This window comes from Anguilla rostrata, chromosome 6, assembly GCF_018555375.3.
Source record: "Anguilla rostrata isolate EN2019 chromosome 6, ASM1855537v3, whole genome shotgun sequence".
In the NCBI taxonomy this organism is placed as follows: domain Eukaryota; kingdom Metazoa; phylum Chordata; class Actinopteri; order Anguilliformes; family Anguillidae; genus Anguilla; species Anguilla rostrata.
In genome coordinates, this window is record NC_057938.1 from 46,315,731 (window position 1) to 46,333,904 (window position 18,174).

At 36.6% G+C, this 18,174-nt stretch overlaps 4 protein-coding genes across 4 annotated transcripts; all 4 read right to left on the reverse strand.

Annotated features, from left to right (window-relative positions):
* Positions 1-5,122: 5,122 nt before the first annotated feature.
* Positions 5,123-6,319, reverse strand: LOC135258013 (trace amine-associated receptor 1-like). The gene has a single exon (XM_064341211.1). The coding sequence runs from the start codon at positions 6,295-6,297 to the stop codon at positions 5,257-5,259; it is 1,041 nt and encodes a 346-aa protein (XP_064197281.1). The 5' UTR covers positions 6,298-6,319; the 3' UTR covers positions 5,123-5,256.
* A 3,555-nt stretch (positions 6,320-9,874) lies between these two features.
* LOC135258014 (trace amine-associated receptor 1-like) lies at positions 9,875-10,935 on the reverse strand. The gene has a single exon (XM_064341213.1). The coding sequence runs from the start codon at positions 10,895-10,897 to the stop codon at positions 9,875-9,877; it is 1,023 nt and encodes a 340-aa protein (XP_064197283.1). The 5' UTR covers positions 10,898-10,935.
* A 1,450-nt stretch (positions 10,936-12,385) lies between these two features.
* On the reverse strand, positions 12,386-14,599 carry LOC135258015 (trace amine-associated receptor 1-like). Its single transcript, XM_064341214.1, has one exon. It carries the CDS (start codon positions 14,317-14,319, stop codon positions 13,297-13,299), a length of 1,023 nt encoding a protein of 340 aa, XP_064197284.1. The 5' UTR covers positions 14,320-14,599; the 3' UTR covers positions 12,386-13,296.
* A 1,833-nt stretch (positions 14,600-16,432) lies between these two features.
* LOC135258016 (trace amine-associated receptor 1-like) lies at positions 16,433-17,867 on the reverse strand. The gene has a single exon (XM_064341215.1). The coding sequence runs from the start codon at positions 17,709-17,711 to the stop codon at positions 16,677-16,679; it is 1,035 nt and encodes a 344-aa protein (XP_064197285.1). The 5' UTR covers positions 17,712-17,867; the 3' UTR covers positions 16,433-16,676.
* Positions 17,868-18,174: the final 307 nt, after the last annotated feature.

Consider the following 18,174-nt stretch of genomic DNA (forward strand, 5'->3'; position numbering starts at 1 on the left):
ATAGCTGAGATTGTGATCATAGACCGGGGTGTGGGGTTGGGTGATGATTGTGATCGATGATTGTTGATATGGAGTTGGACCCCCCTTTGCTGCTGTAGACCCCACTCTTCTTGTAAGGCTTTCCAGTAGGACAGCATTAGTGAAGTTGGGCACTGATGTTGTCCTGGCTGAATGGGAGCAAATCCTGCAGCCATGTTCCAAAACCTACTAGAAAGTTTTACAAGAAGAGTGGGGTCTACAGCAGCAAAGCCTGGTTCGCAGTCGGCATTTTGATTCATCCCAAAGGTGTTTAATGGGGTAGAGGTCAGGGCTCAGTCAAGTTCTTCCCCACCAAACTCAGCAAACCATTTCTATATGGACCTTGCTTTGTGTACGGGAAATCGTCATGCGGAAACAGGAAGTGGCCTTCCCTAAACTTCTCCAAACTGCGGCAAAGGTAATTGCGTATATTTTTAACTTCTGTGAAAACCGGATGTTAACTTCTTTCCAGCGCACAATCGACATGGACCTTCATAAGAGGAGACATCGGCAGTGTGTCAGAGTAGGGGGAGTCGCCATAAATGTAACATAGGATTTTGCTCATTTGTTCAGAAAATATTTAGCCTAGTGCTATGAAATTTTACTTCAAACAGGTTTGACAAATCAGCAGACTATAGTCATTGGCCGCTTCAATTACATTCGTAACTAAATTGAGTCAGATACAATTACAACCAAGGTCGGTATGAGAGGTGTATCAGAGGTGCAGAATAATTGTAACAATAAATGAAAGCATCCTATAATGTGCGTACACAGGTTAGTCTGCACATACTAACATTAATCAAGGAAACACATTTCCAATGGTAACATGAAACCAGCCACATCCTCAGATTATGAAGCACTGGGCTTTATTCCTGAAAAAAGAATCTGCGTAAACATTTACACACAAGCAACTTCATAATTTCCTGTGACGTGAGTTGTGGTAATGTCCAAATAGATTAGGAAACCTGCACTTGTTTGTTTCTTAACACCCAGGTAAGCTTTTAGAAAGCAAATAGCCGTCCATATGTACAAATCTAGTGTGTGCTAATTATAAATGCCTGTGACCAGGTACAGTAGCTGTTCCTTTTACATTAATCATTTGGAGCATCCAGAAGATGAGGTTATGCCAACACAACAAGCAAATTAGCTGAACATATTTAACATTAAACACTGAACTAACTTAAAAAGTCTAACACATTGATGAGTAAAATTAATTTCTTTAATACATATTAAACACTGTTTAGACATGCCTAAGATTTCCCCAGAAGGACAGCACATGTACAGTAGATTGTTTTCTACACCATCTAGTGTCCCTAATCTCCAAATAAGATGCCCTCTCCATGACCTCCCTGGGTACCAACCCTCTCGTTTTCTCTTTAGATGACATTCTGTATACATATAACAGCAAAAAGCACACTGTTTGTTATATGACGAGTATAGAAGTACAAGCTTTATTAGACATAGAGTACAGCAAAGCTACAGTGAATGCAGTTTTGAATGTGACTTCCAGAGTAAAAAAGCTTTGCCGTGGAAGGGCCTCTTTGGAAAAGAAGCCATGCTATGGGATTTATTTCTCATATTCTTTCAAAAACAAATGTTTAAAAGGAAGTGACCAATCGATAGTGGGTAAAATCACGGAACAATACAATGTGTAATTTTCAGCCGCATCCTGGTGGAAGGTCAATAGAACCTTTGCTATGAAATCCACTGGCAATTAAACTTGGCTGATGCTAAGAAGCACATGAGTATTCTTTTTTTTTTCCTGAGCAACATTGCACAGTAACGTTTATGTTAAAAATGTCAGACTGTAGCTGACAGTAGCCACAGACACAGTCCAGATCTTCCACCAGACCGTGGGGCTCATCTATGCTCTAAAATACTACCTTAAGAGGATCAGACACCCAGTAGGCAAATGCAACATGTTTTAACTGAAGAATAATAACTGTGTATAAGAATAAGTTCTGCCCCTGAAGAACACTAATTTCTAATGTTCCTGAAGGATGTATCAGAGATCATTCATATTTTTTACTTTTAAAATCTACAAAGATTTACCAATTGAGTCAAATAGGCAACAAACAAAATAATGATGAAAAAAATCTTCCATCAAACACTGTGGCCATCAAATATTGATATTTAAGAATTTTTACCAAAACTTGGAAAAATAAATAATTCCAGTAAGATTGAGTTCACGTTGATACTTTTCTAAATCACTTCATTTAAAAAAGAAGTAACGGTTACCTCGCTGATATCAATCTAAATGTATTTATATATAGCAAGGGTTAAGGATTAAGAAAGGATCAAGGATTATAAAAATACAGAAGCCCCATAGGAAAATGCCATGTAAATAATAATAAAATCTATTGAAAAATATAATTCAGGTGAAAGAAATAGCTACTCACCTCTCATTCACTGGTGCTACTATGCATGTTATGAGGCAAAAAATAATGTATTGATACTTGTGCAACTTCATCTCCATCTTTGTGCACAGTCACAGTACTAATATTTACATTGGGACAATACAGTTCATTTTTTTTAGTCGTCAGCTCTCATTTCTATCTCTCCATGGTGAACACGAATGGACAATATTATCACCTGCCTAAATATGTGTTTACTGTTCAAACAGTAAAACCTTCTGTGGTTTTCCTGGTACAGGAAAAATAATGTATGTAAAAAGCAGATATTTAAAGAAGGTCATCATACAACTGGTGTGATGATCCAATACACAAAATAAATTTTTGTTGACTTTTGTCCATCTGTGAGTAACAGACGATCCTTTCTGGTTAGGTGATCCTATTGTACTTCATCACATCAGTTTGTTCTACTTTATCTGCCACCTTGAAAGGGTTGGAACTTGCAGATACAGTGTCCTACAATATTATTTAGACTGCTGATAAAAGTGAGCAAAGAAGGAATTATAAACTAAAAAATACAGATAAGAAGCTATTGAGTATTGTATTCTCACAAATGACATATAACATGTTTTGATGTTTGATATATATGAACCTTCAAACATGTGTACTGCAAAATTGAATTTCTAGGAAGAATATTTATATGAAATATGTCTAAATATTTGTATGTTTGTTAATCAAGCATTAAGAAGTATTCTTCTCCCTTTACCTGGAATATGTTACAAATGCTATTTGTCATTCACCTACAGTATACATGAGGAAACAGTGTACAGCTGAACAAAATGTGCAAAAGGAAGATGATACAGGTATACTACACACACAACACAATATAAACAATATCATTTTTGCCATTAATGGTGCAGGATGCACGTTTCTGATACATTTTGAAAAGAACGTTCCACCACCTTCCACCCCCTCACCTCCCCTCAGCTCTCCCCCAAAAGCTCCTCCCTCCAAACACATGCTCACATACTGTCTGACATCTGAGTGCTAGAGAGAGAGGACATATAGAGAATTGAAAAGTAGGGAGAGGAGTGCAGTGCATCATGTCTCATTCACAGGCAGAAAACACATTCATCATAATGAACATAAACAATGAACACATCTATAGTTTTTATTTACAGCTATAGGCTATAGCAAGCATGATATTATTGGCAAGGTATTGCTGGCTAGGTAGTGGTGGAGTTAGCGTTAGCAATACTGCACTGCCATACATTATTTTGTATGAAATATCCTTTTTACAACTGGATTTTCACCCATAATGTTTGTCAGCGAAGCAGCTGCAAGTAACTAAGGTACCTGCCAAGTAGCTACCAAGTAGTTACTCACTAGCTAGCTTTAGTGCTGTCACGGCAGTGTCTCTGCTCTCCTCTTACCCCGTCCTGCCTGTCTGGTAGTAAGGTGAATGCATAGAACTCATAGAAGAACTCATAGAAGTGTGTGCATGCTAATCAGCATGGGCTTTTTACATAACTTTTCCTTGCTTTTCTCCATTGGAGGTTGATAAGTAATTGAATTCTCTGTTAAGCATTTACTTAACTAAATGAGGCTGTGGTGCTTTGTCCACTGAGTGTTCTAGATCACACAGATGGCAGGCTTCTAAGGGACAGCATTGCGAATGATCCTTTTAACTGAAAGCTCCACAGTACCACCACAATCCCACAACCTGTTCTGTAATAAAAACAAAATTGAGACTCTTCTCTTTTATTTTCCTTGTATTTCCTGCAGGTAAAATTACAAAAAGCATGTTATTTTACCTTAACAATTAATAAATGTACATCCAATGTGCTCACTTTGCTTTAATAATGTGCTCTCAGGCTAAAACAACCTAAATGTTTTTTTCAGCAAACATGATAGTGGCTGCACAATCGAAGAAACTTGCATGTTAACTCAATTTTGCTATTTTATTTCGACACCAGCTTCATTTCCTTTTTTCTGCTGCTTAGGTATTGATTTTTTATTTAATATGTGTCGTTGTATGCCATAATAATCGTCTCTTGGTCAATGGGCGTGAAAAAATGAGCAGTTTTTCTCAGACTTCGAATGCTGAATAATATGTGTGATTGGAAATGGCTTTTGAACTTCACCGTGATCTTGCATCTAATTTTTTTTTTTTGTTATTAACCTGTCCACTCTGACTAGTCTGACCAGTAAGATTTAAGATAAGGTTTAAATAGGATTTCTTGAGTCTGTTTTCTGGGACAGACCCCTGATGTTGCTTGTATTCAAACTGGTAGGCTCCACAAAATTACATAGGCAGGCCTATGTTATAATGGAAAATATCCCTTGAATAGGACTGCCTTTGCAGTGGTGTACACAGAGACAGGCTGGATAATATTGATGCAAAATAAATCTGCCAAAGATTGGTAATTACAGTCTGTGACATTCACATGCATGTTTTTGGATCAGTCTCATATTAGCTAACTTAGAGTACGGTGACATACAGTGTCATATGTAGGATCTGAGACAGACCCTAAGTTGATTTTTTTTTAAATGTACAAAATAAATTGAAATTACTGCTGCTCACTTTTTTGTTTTTATTTTTGACAGTCATTCTCTCATTTTTACACTCATAAAGTAGTCATTCTTAAACTGAAGTACATTTTGTTCCTGCTAATTAAAATGACTATAGGTATTGGAACAATTTCTCTAAAGTATATAAAAGATGTGTAAATATCAGAAATGTTTTCTTTGACTAGCTTTATATATTTTGCTCTATTTTTAGTGAAAACGAGAAAGTTATTTCAAATATTTGAAATCACTTTTTGTCAATTTTCAACTTGATGATGTCACAAAACAAAAAATCTATAATAAATCAATTAAGGCACTTTCAGTCTGTGGACAATTTTGCTGTTGAGGAATGAGCTTCAAATATTTTGCCAAAAATAATCATTTTGAATGCTTTCCTAAACCAACTGTAGTAGAAAGCATAAATAATAGGATTACATGTTGAGTTTAAATAGGTGATACAGAAAAGTGTTTCAATTAACATAGGCGGAATGGAATAATTAATTAATGGATTAATTATGTTACACATAAAAAACGGTGCAGAGAATGACAGGAATACCCCCATAACAATTGCCAGGGTCTTTGTAGCCTTTCGCTCGTTGTGGCTTGATGATGTGCTGTTTTCAGAGTGCACGTTGTTACAGGCAGTGCTGTGAATAGAGCGGGCTTGCTTCTGCGCAGCGTGGAAAATTTTCTGATACATGACCAACATAATGAACCCAGGGATGTAAAAAGAGAGAATGGAAGACACTGAACACGCCCTTTCAGCATGAAAAAGAACACAGCTTCCTACACAAGCATCTTCATTTTCATAATAATGATTTTCACTGCCCAAAATGTTCAGCTCCAGAAATACCATCCCAAACCCAACAGAGGCAGACACACTCCAACTGAACAGGATCATGATTACCGTGGCATAAGAGGTGATCCTATTCCGATAGTGGAGAGGATGGCAAACTGCATAATATCGATCAATGGAAATGAAAGCAAGAGTTAACATTGATGTGATGTACAACATGAGATCTGTACTCATATGGACTTTACAGAAAACTTCTCCGAAGTACCAGCATGTTTCGATTATTCGCACCATGTAAGGAGGCAAGACGCAGCCTCCCAGAAGAAAGTCTGTCACTGCCAGAGAGAGGATGAGGTAGTTGGTTGGGGTCTGCAGATGTTTGAAGTGTGCGATGGAAACAATGACAATAAAATTTCCACACAACGTCATAACGATGATGGTGGTGAAGAAAATATACAGTGGAATCCGTATCGCTGTTGGATAGATGATCTTCGGGCAAGACCCATTCACGTACTCAAAACAGAAGTATGAATCTTCAGCCAGTGTAGGTTGACTGAAATTCATCATTTTATGTTTTACGGTATAATGGTTTACCATAGATACACCTATTGGAGGAAAAAGAAGAAATGTGAAAAGATGTTCCAATGAGCAGGCAAACTTTCATATCACATACATTGTATCTGAATATATCATTCAAACACGAGACTTAAATGAATATCTATTGATAGATATCGCATCACTGATGCTAAAATCAAATGTTGCATGCATGACAAGATTCTCCGCAGAAATGTCTTTCTTATGATTAGAATTCCTCCTCTCACCTCAGAGTTCAATTACTGCGATGATGTAAATTAATCTATTCCTCTGGAATACATAAAGGCTTTCCCAAGACTTCCCAGAGTCAGATGTCTTGCGGCAATGTGGAGCATCAGTGCAGATGGGTCTGTTTTATACCGTTGGCCCATGATCCCACAAAGCTTTAGTGTGAGGCCCATGGTGTTTGCCCATCCCCTAAGCACCTACAGCAGCCATTTTTCTACTCAAACAACTAATTGCTTAAATGGTTCCTTATGAGAATAAGCAGAATTTAGTTGTTTTTCCAATTAAATAACTACTTAGGGGGCCAAGCAGCAAAGCAGTTGAAACCATATAGTATTTGAGTTATTATTATACAGTAATAATAACTCAGTATGATGTTTCACTAATTCCCGACAAGTGTGTCTGATAACCTTTTTACTAAACTTTGTACTGTGGTTGAAGGTTGCGTGTATTACAGAAGGAGTAATTTTGGCAACTGGACACAATTTGCTGCCCGGACCGAAAAGGTGTGATTGGTAGATTTTCTGTTATTTTGAACGAATTTAAAAAACACTCAAAAGACATCTCCTGCAAAATTTTACCAATTTGCAAGACACTTTTACAGATGTGTTCATTGGATGCTGCTCTTAAAATTTTGTTTGTATCTCAAAAAATATGACCACAGTAAGTAACCTGAATGTGGATGTGGCTATTTACAAAAAAGCTAATAAAATAAAACAAGTGTTTTGACATAAAGTGATGATGTATGTTTCGGTGACTGCCATCTGGAATTGGTGGCCATTTTGGATTTTGTTTGTTCATATGTCACTTCTCTGTCTTTCATCAGGTTGATTCACAGACAAATTGGCACACTGATAGATGGTGCATCCATGCCACAACCCATTCGATTTAGTGCCATGCCACATGGTGGTGCTATAGCAGTCAGCTGAATTTCCACAAATTAAACAATGATCAATTCTGCTCCATTTGTCAAAAGTTCCCCCTTTACATACAGAATAAATTTGCCTCAAGGACCCATTAGCCTATGATTATAGATTTCCCACCATTTTGAAAAAAAATTAAAAAACACTTAAAATACATCTCGTAGACAGACCAATTTGCAGGGAACTTGAATTATAGCATGTACTTAAAAATATCTTTAAAAGTAATATAAACAAGGTTGCTATGCTTAAAAACATGCTCACAATAACCCAGTGAATTTGCATGTTTTTACTAAAAAGCTAATAAATCCCAGACAGTCAGACAAAAGTGATGAAACTTGGTAAGACTATGTACAACTCCATCCTGAGGACATCACCTCAATTATGCTATGGAACGCAACACATTTTTAAAATCACATTTTCCTTGTAGACATTTGAAACTGACTTGCTGACTGAGCATTGATCTGAGATATTTAACTGCTTACAGTTAGGAAACAGCATAGTTTGAGAGTGGTCTCTGGGTATAAAGTAAACCATTTTTTGTTGTGGCTGTGTTTTAACATTTGCTATTAATATCTTGGATCTGATGCTTACTCTATGTGGCATTATTTCCACAATCCTTAGACACATTGGTGAGAGAATTGGTTATTTGTGTACCTCGTAAGAGCAGGAAATAGGACAACAAAAGGTCCCATTCCCAATTCCCCATTCCATGGGATGGCATGGAATTAATGTTAAATTATCAAAATGCTTTGTACATTGTGAAAAAGAAAGAACCTGAAGTAATCGGCCATTTGTTTTTGATATCAAGCTAGCATCAGAAGTCATGACAATACTGTGTAATCAGTCTTTACTCAACTCTTCTTCTCCGATGCTCACTTTAGGCCCTCATGTGCAATACACCGGTCCATTATCTCCTTAACATGTGATGAAATATCAGTGTTTCAGTTCCCTGATGGGTAAAGTTGTATATCATTAATTTATGTATCGTATAATTTATGCATTACTGAAAACATATTCAGAGTTTTATGTTTATTATCATTTAAAATGTATAACATTCATAATTGTTACTGAGCACTGCCCAAATCCAGTGTAAACTGAACTTGGATCTAGCTTTTGGACAGACTCTTTGAGGTTTTGCACAACCACTGCCCAAAGGGGCATACAGTTGTAGGAGGGCAAGTGATTACATCATTTAGCCTGATTGTGTGTACTGACACCTTTAATTAGCAGGATGCCTATGAGAATTAGACCATCATTAACAGGCTAACCTGGTGCCAACAGGGCCCCATGATCCCTGCATGTGTAAGATTGACTAAACAACACCTCACCTGGGTGGCTAATCAAATTGAGCTGTGAAGTTGTGTAGGAAAACAAAGACTTTATTTGCCATAATGGGGCACAGTGGGAGACCCAATGTACCATGCACTGTTTTTACTTCTGCAGCAAACAATACATCTTCCATTAATGGCCTGTGCACCATAGTATTCCTGCAAATCATTTGGAGAACTTTTTATAAATAATAAAGGTGGAATACATCCAGAAACACCAACATTAAGAACAAGAAAGCATTGTGATATTTTATTGATATAAAGTCTCTTAGTTACAGTAAACCAACAGATGGTTGAAAGGCAATCTGTGTTGCATCCTGCATATTACTTTGATCTCTGAAAAACTGTTGCTTTCTTCATTGAGCAATGCATATATATATATATATGTACATATATATATATGTATACACACACACTTATGGATCATCCAGACCACAAATCGTCATGTCTTGGTATTGCCTTTTCACCAGAAAAGGAAAATGATACCACATGGTGATTCAGGGCCTGGATCCAGAGAAAAGTGAAATATGATTATTTAAATGTTTTTTTTTTAATCTTTTTTTTTGGTGATAATCTTGCTGCGGTGGTAAAATTCATAGGCTACTGTAGCTACATTGGATGTTGGTCATTTGGTCTATGCAAATAAATAATTTGCATTTCAATTATTTGTCTATTTCTGATATCAAGAATTGAATTTTAACTGGTTAAAATTCAGTTCTCACTATCAAGAATTCCAATTACTACTTATTGAAATTCAATTCCTGATACCGAGAATGCCAGTTGTTACTAGTTAAATTTTAATTTGATTTATAACTAGTTAATATTGAATTATTGATATCAAGAATTAGAATTATAACAAGTTAAAATTGAATTCTTGGTAAATGAATTGAATTAATCTAATTTGTAATTAGAATGTCATTCATTACTGTTTCATTGTTTGCATATTTATTAAATGTAAAAGTTATACTTTTCAATATTATATCGTAATGTATCGTAAATCATTCAGTTTGTATAATTTCATTAGCATTTTTTTTTCAGAAATTTTACTTAAATCCAAGTCAAAGCAGGAGCTTTTCAGTCTGTGGACAATTTTGTTCTTGAGGAATGAGCTTGAAATATATTGCCAAAAATGATCATTTTGAAGGCTTTCCTGAACCAACTGTAAAAGAAAGAATAAACGAACGGATTACAAGTTGAATTCAAATAGCAAACCCAGATAAGCATGTCATATAAAGCAGGAGGAATGGAGTAATTAATGATTGGATCAATTATGTTACACAGAAAAAAGGGTGTCCAGCATGACAGGTATACCCCCAAAACAATTGCCAGAGTCTTTGTAGCCTTTTGCTCCATCTTGCTGTTTTCAGAGTTCACATTGTTACAGGCAATGCTGTGAATAGAACGAGCTTGCTTCTGAGCAACATGGAATATTTTCTTATATATGACCAGCATAATGAACCCAGGGATGTAAAAAGATAGAACTGAAGCTATAATTCCAGATGTTTTGCTCAGGAAAATGAAACAGCCCCCAAAACAATGAAAGCTATTGTAGTAAAAATCTTCAACGCCCAAAATGTTCAGTTTCATAAATATCATTCCAAAGCCAATGATGAATGACAGGTTCCAACTGATCAGGATCATGATCACTATAGTAGAACTGGTGATCTTGGTCCTGTAGTGGAGGGGCTGGCAAACTGCATAATACCGATCAATGGAAATGAAAGAAAGATTCAAAATGGATGCATTGGATAGCATTACATCCGTACTTGAGTGGAGTTTACAGGCCACATCTCCCAAGTACCAGCATGTCTCAATTGTGCGCACCATGCTAGGAGGCATGATGACTACTGCTAGAAGGAAGTCAGTCACTGCCAGAGAGAGGACAAGGCAGTTGGTTGGAGTGTGCAGCTGTTTGAAATGAGCGATGGAAACGATGACCAGGAGGTTTCCACACATGGTTAGAATAATGATGGTCAGGAATAATATATACAGTGGAATCCGTATCGCTGTTGGGTAGGTGGCCTTTGGGCAAGATGTATTCACAGACTCGTAACAGAAGTCTGAATGTTCATTCATTCCAGGTTGACTGAAATTCATCGTATTATGTTGTCAGGTATAACCATTCACAACTGACACTCTAGCTGGAAGAACAAAGTAGCAAAAGAAAAACATTACAAAGCATTCATAGCTGAATCTTGAACATATGGATCATACTTAACATCACCTGAACAGCAGTATTCTTTAAAATGTATTTTATAGTTACAATTCCAGCTCTCACCTCATAAGTCAGTTGTGGTGTAAAAAATAAAAAAAGGATATATATATTTATATTTTTAAATTGAAATACATTCTAACACCTTCATTTGAGTGTAGATAAATATACATACTCTGAGCCACTGAAATAAACTAAGGCTCTCTCAAGACTTCTGACAGATGTCCTGTGGCAATGTGTAGCATCAGTGGAGATGCTTCTGTTATATAGCTTGCTCACCATCCCACAAAGCTTTGAGGTGACACAGTCAAGGTGCTGTTATCCCCTGAGCATTGAGAGCAAGCATGGATTTTCCCTTCTGCTTTTGCTACTCAAACCACTGACTGCTTAAATACTTCCTCATTAGAAGCTTTATGAAAAAAAAATCCACCACAAAAGAGGTCATCACAAAGCCCTGACCTGAATCCCATAGAAAATGTGTGGCCTGAACTGAAAAAGCATGTTCGAGCAAGGAGGCCCCCAAACCAGTTCTATCAGGAGGAATCGGCAAAAGGTCCAGTAAAGTATTGTGAGAAGCTTATGGAAGCTACCCCAAGCATTTGATTTAAGTTAAACAATTAAAAGGCAATGCACCACATACTAATATAGTGTATGTAAACTTTTGACCCACTGAAAATCTGATACCTGAAAGCTGAAATAAATCTGTCTCTTAGCTATTATTTTGAAATTACCTCAAATAGAAATAAAGTAGACACTGTGATTGACTTAACACTGGAAAAGTATGATAACATGTAATGTGTGGAGATGTGAAAAATTGAGTTTGAATGTCCTTAGCCTAGGTGTATGTAAACTTTTGGCCACAGCTGTAAAATGAGATAAAAGCATGCAAATCTCCGACCAGGATTCATATAACTTGGATTTCAATGGAACACATATTCTTTTCAGTTAGACTCCTCCCCAGGTGTGCATCTATCATACCCCCTCTTAAATCACCCAATTCAGGATAACACACAGTGAAAACAGTTTTTTAGTTGCACAGAAATTCCAGTTAAGCACACTGTAATGTGTTTTGAAAGGGTGATGATCGAGGAAATAAAACTCACTTTTACATCTCTTTAACTCAGTTGAACCAGGTTTATAGACAAACCAAGCTGTTCAATCTTGACTATCCTCACAAATTATTGTCCCCAATTATGTTGTGATATTAAATATATATCTTATTGCTTTGCCCATCTGAGTCTACTTCAGAGGTGGTGAAGGCTTTTCTTCATTCACATTGACAACAAATAATAATTAAGGAGGAACTTAGCATTTCAGCTTGTTTAATCAGTAGAGCCCATTTAGAATAGAGATGACACAGTTTGTAGCACAACACATTTATTTACAAATAATTAACAAAAGTCGTAGATAAGAGAATTAATAGAAAACATATTTATTTTGATAAATATTATAGTTATGTAATACTCTCAAGTCTCTTAAAACCTGTGGTTATTAAACTCTGGCTTTCTGAGTGTTGATGAAAAATTTAGCCACTTAGTGATCATGTCCTTTGGTGTGGAAAGTCTGTGTTGTGGGAGGGTGTCTTTGAGCGCCGCAGAAACTTTCCTCCTGGCTTTGCTGCCAGAGGCCAGTTGGTTTGGATTATTCACCGAAACCAATGTCTTGACCTTAGGTTTACTCAGAATCTTTCATGACAGGAGTGAAGAGTCAAGTCCCAGCTTAGTTGACAATGTCTGTCATGGTGGTCTCATCACAAGAGCAGGCCCAGTTTGGTCCAGGGCCTTGGAGTCTGTTCTGGGCAAGCAAAAAGAATAAAGGGACGCAAAAACCCTGTGTTTGCTGGACTTCTATCTGTCTCCCACAAATATGAGGAGCGGGTGGTCTTATGAAGCATTGCACTGAGTTGTAAAATGTTCTCAATTTTCTTCTGTTGAAAACGGGAGATAAGTGGGAGCAAATCCTTAACTTTGCTCAAAATTGAATCCAATGTGTGTACATTACACCACATATCTAAAACCATGATGTAACCCTAATTAAATAATTGTAAACTTTCACATTTCTTTATAGACAACTGGTTTGCTGCAGAAATTTTGTAGTGCAATCAGACTATTAAATGTTCAAGGGCAACCTTTCAACATTTTATTCTTAATCAGGATTTCATTCTTAACTGTTTACTTTTTAATGATAATATGATGTAAATTCTGCATATCATGCAGTCTGTATAATTTCATTAGCATTTCTTTTGCATAAAATTTACTTAACTCAAAGTCGAAGCCGGAAGTTTTCAGTCTGTGGACAATTTTGTTCTTGAGGAATGAGCTTGAAATATATTGCCAAAAATGATCATTTTGAAGGCTTTCCTAAACCAACTGTAAAAGAAAGAATAAACAAAAGGATTACAAGTTGAATTCAAATAGCAAACCCAGATAAGCGAGTCAAATAAAGCAGGTGGAATGGAATAATTAATGATTGGATCAATTATGTTACACAGAAAAAAGGGTGTCCAGCATGACAGGTATACCCCCAAAACAATCGCCAGGGTCTTTGTAGCCTTTCGCTCCATCTTGCTGTTTTCAGAGTTCACATTGTTACAGGCAATGCTGTGAATAGAACGGGCTTGCTTCTGGGCAACATGGAAGATTTTCTTATATATGACCAGCATAATGAACCCAGGGATGTAAAATGATAGAACTGAAGCTAGAATTGCAGACGTTTTGCTCTGGAAAATGAAACAGCCTCCAAAACAATGAAAGTTATTGTAGTAAAAATCTTCAATGCCCAAAATGTTCAGTTTCATAAATATCATTCCAAACCCAATGATGAATGACAGGTTCCAACTGATCAGGATCATGATCACTATAGTAAAACTGGTGATCTTGGTCCTGTAGTGGAGGGGCTGGCAAACTGCATAATATCGATCAATGGAAATGAAAGAAAGATTCAAAATGGATGCATTGGACAGCATTACATCCGTACTTGAGTGGAGTTTACAGGCCACATCTCCAAAGTACCAGCATGTCTCAATCGTGCGCACCATGCTAGGAGGCATGATGACTACTGCCAGAAGGAAGTCAGTCACTGCCAGAGAGAGGACAAGGCAGTTGGTTGGAGTGTGCAGCTGTTTGAAGTGAGCGATGGAAATGATGACAAGGAGGTTTCCACACATGGTTAGAACAATGATGGTCAGGAAGAATATATACAGTGGAATCCGTATCGCTGTTGGGTAGGTGGTCTTTGGGCAAGATGTATTCACAGACTCGTAACAGAAGTCTGAATGTTCACTCATTCCGGGTTGACTGATATTCATTGTATTATGTTGTCAGTAACAGTTCACCACTGGCACACTTTTTGGAAGAACAAAGAAGCAAAAGAAAAACATTTACCTTACCAAGCATTCATAGCAGAAACATGGATCACATTTAACATCATCTGAACTGCCGCATTCTTTGAAATGTATTTTATCCAGTTACAATTCCAGCTCTCACCTCGTAAGTCAGTTTTGGTGTAAAAAAAAAAAAAAAAGTTATATATTTATATTTTTAATTGAAAAAAAAAACAACGTATAATACATTAATTTGAATGTAGATAAATATACATTAAGTAAATATTCTGAGCCACTGAAAGAAACTATGACTCTCGCAAGGCTTCTGACAGATGTCCAGTGGCAATGTGTAGCATCAGTAGAGATGCTTCTGTTATATAGCTTGCTCACTGTCCCTCAAAACTTTACGGTGACACACTCAAGGTGCTGTTATCCCCTGAGCACTGAGAGCAAGCATGGATTTTCCCTTCTGTTGTTGCTACTCAAACCACTGTCTGCTTAAACGCTTCCTCATTAGAAGCTCCATGAAAAAAATCTGAAAAAATGTGTACTAAATTATATAAAAACTCAACTTTCATGACAAACCTATGCAGTTAAAGTGTTGAACACCCTTCAGGCCTACTACATGCTAAAGATACAAGTATAGTCCCAAGTTATCCAGTGTTAAACCTACTAGAAGCAGCAACTTTCCTGTGAGATTTAATTCTCACAAGCAGTATATCCATAGAAGTGTAATTGCAATCAAATGAATAAACAAGCATTTTTTGTGAATAAAGTGTATTCATTAATTACAGGAATGTTTTTTATTTATTTTTATTTTTAATATTTATTTTACTTTTATTTATCCTGATTAGTCCCAATGAGATCAGAGAATCTTTTTGGCAAGGGAGAACTGGCCAGATAGGCAGCAGAGTGATAAAATTATAGTCAGTAGTGCTGGGAAATCCAAATCTTTAAAAAATAATCAGTACGTTCCAGTCAATGATTTGTTGTTGCTGACATACATGTAAAGACTTTGGCAGTGAGGTCTTACATCATTGAATTGTTTAATATCAATTACAAATTAGCCACATTTTAATTTCTTTGATTTGTTTGCATTATATAATTAAGAACAATGCCATTTCAAAGGAGAAGTGAAATAATAGCCTGCTAGGCTGCCTCCATTGGGCTTTTGTTTAGTACTCTGAGTGCTATAAGGCATGTGTTGTGTTTGGCGTTTGTGTGTAGTAGTGTAGAACAGAGCTACCTTGTACTGTATGTCAAGTCATTTTGCTTATTCAGAATTGCACAGTGCCTTTTTGAATTCATGATGTCATGATGGAGAGCAGTCAAAGAACAGAGGTAAGGGGTATCAAATGAATAAGTGAATGCCTAAAAATAAGGCATGTAGGGAATGTGATCATCATTTGCAACGTTATTGCCCCTATCTGTCGAGAAACTAGAACAGGTGGGCAATGAGGGTCAAACTTTTTCTAATCGGTTTCAGTTCTAGAACATTTTCACAGTTTCAAAACTTTTTTCAAACCTACAAAGTATGGCATTGATTAAACACCATACTCATGTTATTAAGGGGTGAGGGGGGGGGGGGTGTAAGCAGTTTTCCAAATTCTGGAGAATTTATTTGAGACCAAGGTGTGATTAAAAAGACAAGCCATTGTTTGTACAATTAAATAGGCAGGTAACTTTAGAAAGCCAGGTTCTAAGTTATCAGGGCCAGCCGGTTTTATAGGATCTGTTTTTTAGGGCTTTATGTACCAAGGTGACAGATGAAGTCAGAAGGTCAGATCAGTACAAACCAGACTGTCAGCACAAGTTGTAGGATGCACAGGAGAGGGAGGCACAGAATCGAATTATAGAGCCAGATGCAATGAAGCACGCATTAAAGCAATTCAGCATAGCAGATTTATCAGACACAGCTTCAGAATCCTTGGTAATTCATGGAGGAAACTCATTACAGTTTCCACATCTCAGTCTCCAAATCTCCAAATTTTCCAATTGAAATGTAGCTTGCACAAAACATGACACCCAGGTACATTCTGTATAGGTCTCATAAGCTGCAGTTTCTTTTTGCCTAATTCTTTCACTATTGCATGTAAAACCTTGATGAAGCAAGTGTGAACTTTTTGTGTTTCTTTACCACTGAAAATAGGTCTGTTACAGAACTCTCATATTGCTTCTTATAATTTCATTTTTAACTGAAACACTGCTTTTGCATATTTATAAATGTAAGAGCTATACTTTTTAAATGATGCTATAAATCTGCATCTCCTTCACTTCCCATTATTTAATTAATTATTGAAGTCAAGTTGAAATATTCAAATTAAAGTCAATGCAGGAGCTTGTCATTCTGTGGACAGTTTTGCCCTTGAGGAATGAGCTTGAAATATTTTGCCAGAAATGATCATTTTGAATGCTTTTCTAAACCAACTGTAAAAGAAAGCATAAACAATAGGATTACTTGTTGAGTTTAAATAGCCAATCCAGACAAGTGCGTCAAACAAACCAGGTGGAACAGAATAATTAATGATTGGATCAATTATGTTACATACAAAAAAGGGTGACCAGCATGACAGGAATACCCCCAGAACAATGGCCAGAGTCTTTGTAGCCTTTCGCTCCATGTTGCTTAAAGATGTGCTGTTTCCAGTTTGTATCTGCTGACATGCAGTGCTGTGAATTGAGCGTGCTTGCTTCAGTGCAATGTGGAAAATTTTCTGATAGATAGTGATCATAATGAACCCAGGGATGTAAAAAGATAGAACTGAAGCTATAATTGCTGATGTCTTGCTCTGGAAAATGAAACAGCCTCCAAAACAATGAAAGTTATTATCATAGAAATCTTCAATACCCAAAATGTTCAGTTTCATAAATATCATTCCAAACCCAATTATGAATGACAGGTTCCAACTGATCAGGATCATGATCACAATAGTTACACTGGTGATCTTGGTCCTGTAGTGGAGGGGCTGGCAAACTGCATAATATCGATCAATAGAAATAAAAGAAAGATTTAAAATGGACACATTGGATAGCATTACATCCGTACTTGAATGGAGTTTGCAGACCACATCTCCCAAGTACCAGCATGTCTCAATCGTTCGCACCATGCTAGGAGGCATGATGACTACTGCTAGAAGGAAGTCAGTCACTGCCAGAGAGAGGACAAGGCAGTTGGTTGGAGTGTGCAGCTGTTTGAAGTGAGCGATGGAAATGATGACAAGAAGGTTTCCACAAATGGTTAAAACAATGATGGTCATGAAAAAAATATACAATGGAATCCGTATCACTGTTGGGTAGGTGAATTTCGGGCAAGATCCATTCAAGGACTCGTAACAGAAGTCTGAATGTTCACTCATTCCGGGTTGACTGAAATTCATTATTTCATGTGGCCAGAAATACTTTTTTTAAAATGGATACACCTGTTGGAGAAAAAAAGAATAAAAATATACATCTTTGCAGCAAAAATGTATAGAAAATGATACACAGAGAATAAAAATAAACAGGGTTACCAGGCAAGCAAACATAAAATAATAATTAATGTTATCTGTACTCTACTTAAAAATGACTTGGCTTAACTTAATCTCTATTTATTAATATGTATTGCTTCATTCGAACAGAAGTTTTCTTCTTAGAAATGTATTTCTTTGTTTATAAATTCTTCCTCTCACCTCAGTTGTGGTAATAAAAAAAGTCTCCATTGCATGTTATACAGGTCAGTGTTATAAGAAAATTCACGAATCAATACAAATATTGTCAGTTTGTAGTCTGATTAAGGCTTTCCCAGGACTTCCTTCAAACAGATGTCTTATGGCAATGTTCAGCATCAGTAGGGATGGTTCT